Source organism: Salvelinus fontinalis, chromosome 20 (assembly GCF_029448725.1).
Source record: "Salvelinus fontinalis isolate EN_2023a chromosome 20, ASM2944872v1, whole genome shotgun sequence".
Taxonomy (NCBI): domain Eukaryota; kingdom Metazoa; phylum Chordata; class Actinopteri; order Salmoniformes; family Salmonidae; genus Salvelinus; species Salvelinus fontinalis.
The window spans coordinates 31,043,446-31,050,221 of NC_074684.1; the positions used below are offsets into that span (position 1 = coordinate 31,043,446).

Sequence of the window (6,776 nt, forward strand, 5' to 3'; positions counted from 1 at the left end):
GAACTTACTTGGTGAACAAATACGTCCAGAGGGGGGTCAACGGGGATCCCCTCGCTGCTGGTCATTGATATAAATCCGAACCCCATTCGAACGTTAAACCACTTGCAGTGGCCTGTTCCTGACAGAAGCTGGGGCCGAATTCGCTCCTCCTGCTCCGTCGACTTGGCTTCGTCTTCTCCGCCACCTTTACCCGCCCCTCCTAAAAGGCATATGAAAGTAGTAAGCTACAGTAGGCTATGTATTGATAGACGAGTGTAGATGTGGCATATGTATTTAACCTATAGACGTGCCTGCGCAGTTAGTAGGCCTAGTAGTAACCTTTACACAACTTTTATGGAGCCCAGTTGGTTGGAAATCTCCATAGCCTAAGCGGTGAGGGAATCCCCGCCACCGGCCGATGTGATGTTCATCTTTGCTAGAATTCGTCTCCACGTAACGATTTTGGCGCATGGTAGAATGATTTGAACATCACGCAAATCGGTGTAAAACAGGCTACTTTATAGGGCTTCTAACTGCATGGCGCACGGCGATATGCGATTGATTGGTCGATTTTTCCCTTGCACGTGCATGCTCACTGATGTAACTTCTGGACCATATTTACGTGCATCTACCACTGTTACTAACCAGCATTGTATGGAACTCCAAGGGCAGGTGTACACACATGGTTCACAATGTAAGCCCATGTTGGGCACAATACGCTCTTTATCGTTGACACACAGCTCCAACAAGACCCCAATATGTATTTTCACATGGCAATAATCGTGAGCGGTAGGCTACACAACATGTTATATGTAACAATAGCCCGTCGCAGCCCCCCTCTATACCACCAGAAGGAAAAAGTAAGGACACTTTTTTTTTTTTTTTTTTTACAAATAATTGTAGAATAACCTTCGGCCATGTTTCCCCGCGGACCCTCTGTTCGAAAGTTCCAATCGAAAAGCTTCCTCTGCGAAAACGTGTTATGATAGTCACCATTGATCCGACATCCTCAATTCCAGCGGTCACAAATTTAGCTCGCATGGTACAGCGTGCTTTTTCTCTTTTGATATTTTGTCATGTCTCTCTCCTTCAATCCTTTCCTCGTTCACTCCACTTCGAGTGCTTGCTCTCTCTCTCATTCGTTCGCTTACTGGCTGTGCCTCTGCCAGTACTAGACACGTGACTTTGTCAATTACATGCTTTCTTGCTACTAATTTTACCACTGATCTAGGGACGGTAGTGCAGCGAAAAAAATGACTCGGAACCGATTAGGTCCAAGTGGTCAGCCGTGTCCTCACAATAACACACCTTTATTAAAGTAACACACCTTTATTAAAGAATGATGCGTTATCTTGCTTCAAATGTAACAACTTCGGCCAAGAGTTGTGTGAAAGGCAAGTAGCCTTCTGCCTAATGGTCAGCCTGGTTTTCGCCTGCTTCATACAATTTTAAATAGCCAAATCTGTTTCTAAAATGTAATAACTGACATTTGAATAACAGCAGCGAATGCACTAAATTGGAACTATAAAGAATGTGAAACAACTAATGACTGCAAACAAACATCTGGTGTAGTAAATATTAAACCTGTTGTTCTGCTTATTTTATACACTAGTACTACATTTCGTTCCTAAGTCCTTACGATTCACTGAGATACATGTGGTAAAATAGACCTATAGAAAAATCGCTTTGAGATTGAATTTAGGCGTTTATTTGAATTGATAGATTACATTTGTTTGCTGGACACATTTTTTGCTGCATTTACTAAGGTGGCAAATTAATTCGTTCAATATATCGTTAAATAATACAGATTAGAGTCAATTTTTTTGTTTTTTTACTTTATTTAACTAGGCAAGTCAGTTCTAGCCTTTGAGTATTAAAATAAGCTAGAATGTTACATATGCATTTTAGACTATTTATTTACGTTGAGTGCTTGTTCACATGGCCAGCCCCCTATTCCTCCTCTTGCGTAAGCTACTATGCTCCAATGGGGGAAACCAGGACAATGTCAGGCCTTTGGAATGAGATTGAGTAGTAGAACGCAAACACCAAACAAGTGGAGGCCTTCAATTGAATATCTAGAATACAAAATGGAAGATACATTTAGAGTCAAGTAAAGGCAGGTAGCCTAGCGGGGCCATTAAGAGCGTTGGGCCAGTAACCGAAAGGTTGCTCGATCAAATCCACGAAACTACTAGGTGAAAAATCTGTTTATGTGCCCTTGAGCAAGGCACTTAACCCTAATTGTTCCTATAAGTCGCTTTTGATAAGAGCTTCTGCTAAAGAACTAAAATGTAAATAGGATATTTGTTTAATTTGGAGTAGTAGCCTATCAATATGGTTAATACACTGCAAATATTTCCATTGATAAAAATGAAGGGGCGGGTAGGACTTGTGAAAGGGGGAAAACACGTTGGGAAGGAATGAATCAACAACAACCCATCCCCACCCACCCAACAGCATAGCAACCCCAACGAGCCCACCCTCCGGAATTCATGAGTTTACCCCTACCCCCACCCAGACCTTCCCCGCCCAACCCCCGCGCAAATTCTGTTTTTGAAAATCTGGAGAGGAGGCCTCCACAGTGGCAACATAAATTATGGCTTGGGTCACAGGGCCGACCACTTGTGTCGGATGTTATCGACTCACTCACATCCCGAGTATGGCTTTTTCTGATCGGACAGAGCTATGTTATCACCCACAATCGTAGGCTAATAGGCCTGCTCGCACTGTATTTTACATATCTGAGGTAACCTATCATTTGAAGACTACAATAATAACATTATGATTCTATATGGTTCCCATCCCCTGGTAAGGCTTACATTACAAAAGCTAAAATGCTGCATAAAAGAGTAGAAATATAATCTGTAAATTGTGTCAATTATTTTGTCTATATTCTGTATATATTCTTGTTGTCAGCACCATTTCAACAGGTCAAATTCCTGGTATAGGCAACATGTAAATGTTATTTGCGAATAAAGCCGATTCTCACCATAAATAAAGGCTTATGGACATAAACAAAGTGATTAATAAGAAAGTTAACCAGTTAAAGTCAACTGAGAGATAAGAATGTAACCATAGCCAAAGCAACAGATCAGAAGTAGCCTACACCGCTCAAAATTATCCTAAATTTACTGACACATTCACAGGAGGTAAACAAGTCCCAAATCGAGATTCCAGAGCTTTCTCAGCTTTTTTTCAATAGTAACATACCAACCCGAGATTTGGTGAACTCCTTCACCCTAGTCAACCCCACCCAACCCCCACACCTCACCAACCAGGCTCCCAAAGGGAAGGAAGTTTGCCTCCTCTATACATACCCTGCATTTCTGTCAATAGAGTTCAAAGGGTTTATTCAATTCTTCTCTTCTTTTAGTGCGGGGGTTGATCTCGACGTTTTAACATGTATTCCAGCCAGCAATACCTCACTTTTATATATCCACTGCTAGGAAAGACGTAACATTGTTGACATAGCTATAGGTCAGGCCAGGCCATGCTGTTGGAAGGAAATGTGTGTTGGGGAGTCTAACAGCATTTTACAAGCAAAAGGTAAAAGTTTTTTTGTATTTTTAAAATTCATTTAATTTGTTTAGGACACAGGCCTACCAGCTAATCATGCGTTTATTTCAATGAGATTGTTGTTTACTATGGTCTACCTGGGAAACATTTCAATCATATGCACATTTTTACTTGGTTTCATGTAAGAAAGTCCCTTTCTTCTTGTCTTACTTGTAACATTCGTTAAGAGACATTTATAATAAACGAAAATGTAAAGTATAAGGATTGTAAAACGTCCATTCTTGTAGGTGTTTTGTTTGAGAAAACCAACCCTAGCTATCTAGCTTAAATGAAATGTTTTTAAACGAGATTTTCGTTCTAATAAGAGTTATTTATTGGAAATGCAATCAAATTGAACTATTTCCTGTATTAAGATTTAAGACTACAATAGACGGAAATTCTTAGAATAGCCTAAATTAATCAATTGTAGGCTTACACAATTCAAATCAAAGTATCCCCACATAAGAGTCAAATAGGGATACTTATACAAAGGATTGAACTGATACATCTTTACTCTGAGTAGACTAACGCCCAAAACATTTAAGAGATATCTGAAAATCCCCATTGACAAATCCATTCTAGAAAGTGGTGTGAACTATAAGAATCACATGGCCTACATAATTCTGTTGTTTATTTAAGAGTTAGTCATTCAACGACATATGCTGCTATGTGATTTGAGATAAATGTTAAATAGGAGAACACAAAGCCTACAAATACTTGAATGAAATATCCGTGACGTCAGAGGGTAACATGAGTGAGAAGCGCCTCTCTCCGCCCCCGGCAAGAAAGACGCAATTGGCTTGGGAAAGCCAAACTATTTACAGAAAACTGGCATAGAACAAAGAATAGCGCATGTGCACGAATTGTCGTCATTTTATTGTAAAAATATAGGTTTGGTCAGTAATTGTTTTCCTATGGCCACGTTTGTTTAGAAATAGGCTAAACCGCGCTAGCTTGTTTGATTTTAATGTTTTCATTCATTCCTTCAGGTACCTAACAAAAAAATGCATGGAAAAATACATGCATTTTGGTTTTAAACTAGCTTGAACCGGAACAGTTTGATCTGAGAATAGAATGCATAGCCTATTTGACTACCCAATAATGCATGTTGTTTTCTAGTTAACTAAAACAAGAAGTTCAATGTTAAATATGCTAACAATTCCTGTAGAGGACAATGGAATGGCATTTCCAAGTGGTGACAATATCGACCACATTGAGTCTGATTATACCCAACTGTTGCGGTGTTGAACAGGTGTGTTCACCATGACAGCATTCATAATGCTGCTGAGAGATAGCCTATCAGTTCTACCAATGTATATATCCCGAAAGATCATTCACTAACCTGTGAGCGACGGAACAGCCATTGTCATCCTCGTCTTTCTCTGTCTTCAGACGTGCTGCTGTGGACAAATTAACCCGTCGTTCTGATCGAATGTCTTTGTCCACTTGATTTTATTGTTGTGCTGAACTAATGAAACTGTCAAAGTGACACACGCTCATAGGCTACAGCCGAAAAGAAGTGGACTGAATTCAAGCATGCACGTCGATTACCGGCACCGGCATATTTACAATGCCATTCTGGTTATCTGCTGTTTGCCGGTAGATTATTTACCAGGCGGATTGAAGCAGACTTTCCACCGCTGAATATTTTATAGACACTGTAATTTAAGCGGACCTGCGTGCGGGATAAACCGTGAAGATTTGTCTGAATTTGTCAGAGGAAATTATGATTGTTGACAGACAGGGTAACAGTGATAGTATTCAAATCATTTTTTTTGTGTCTAATAAATTAATAATTAGCCTAGTGTTTTCCATTCTTATAGGCCTACACTACCTAAAATATTTATGAGGACGAAAGCCAAACCGTAGGCCTACGTCATTTTGATTTCTTCCTCAAAACATAAAGCTATGCTGGTTTTTAGATTAGAAATTAATTTATATGATTTTGTCATGAAAAAAAATACTGTTTTATAGCTCTGAATAGAGGCGCATGACCTAAGGTTTACACTAACTGATTTAATTAAATTGTCTTTATATTGTGTCGTGATAAGTAGCCCTAATCATAACGTAGGCTGTTATCAACTTTCCTAACATATCTTAGGAAACACCCTCCTTCAACAACCCTACCAGGTAGACTTGGGGGTTTAGGTTAATACATTAAACTAAAACGCCAATGACTACAAAGAATTGAAAACAACACATAGGCCAGTTGGAAATAAGACCCAACCTTTATTTAAAGGCACAATCTGTCATTTCAACGGCTTGACCCTTGCACTCACACGTGGGGCCTGGTGAAATATAACAACTCTTAAATTCGTTGATGGCGCTATGGATGCAACGACTGACTCGATTGTAAATAAAAAAAAATTTTTTAACTAAGACTCAGATGGTTGAATGTAAAAGTAGTAGAGCCTTTTTGATCAAAAACTGTTATTCATCAAGTATCAATATAGGCCATGTCATTGATTGCAATGATAAACAGCAGGAAATTTTACAGTTTCAATTTAAACATTTCCTTAACATCATTTATTATATGGCACTACAATTTAACAACACAATGTCGAAGGTAAATGGAGACATTTGCCATACAGGCAACAGAGATTATGGAGTGTGTTGCCTTTTTAATTATAGAGTGTTCCAAAAGCAGACACTAGGTGTTTAAATTCAGCAAGCACTGGTGTCACATTTCCCCTTACACAAATCCCACCTCTTGTATCCCTGAATGTCTATATTGCGTTAACTAGTAACTCCCATGAATGTGACAGATGTATGTTTACTACATACAATTATAAATGTCCAAGTCAACTCATTACCAGTTGGCTACTACATGAAGATCTGTAGGAAAGGATAGGCTTAAACAATATGGCATTATCTTCATCGTGTCCTCTGATAGGCTATGCCTATCCTTTTAGCTCTGTAGCTATAGGGTGTAGGTGTGGCTATAAGGGTCGGCTGGAGTTCAGTATAAACGATAAACCATGTTTCTATCCCGAATGTACACATTTTAAATGTTGTCCATTCTAGGCTACTCCCAGATACAGCCAGATGAGGATTAAGATGGAGGGGGAGAAAAAGTCAATTTAAAGCAAACTACTTTGAAAAGGTTGATGAAGTCCTCATGAATCCATTATAACATTTAGATGTCATATTACATTAAAGGTGCAATCCTTAGTTGGTACATCAGTTTTTGGAGTAAAAAAAATACCCATTGAATTTTGATAACTTATAAATGCCTCGTAAGC

The 6,776-nt window shown here is 39.1% G+C and overlaps 1 protein-coding gene across 1 annotated transcript in view; it reads right to left on the reverse strand.

The window, feature by feature from the left end:
• lin28b (lin-28 homolog B (C. elegans)) overlaps nucleotides 1-4,898 on the reverse strand; it is a 65,407-nt gene extending 60,509 nt beyond the window's left edge. The window contains 2 exon segments of the mRNA XM_055873483.1: nucleotides 9-199; nucleotides 4,877-4,898. Of these exon segments, the coding sequence (XP_055729458.1) occupies nucleotides 9-199; nucleotides 4,877-4,898 (213 nt within the window).
• Nucleotides 4,899-6,776: the final 1,878 nt, after the last annotated feature.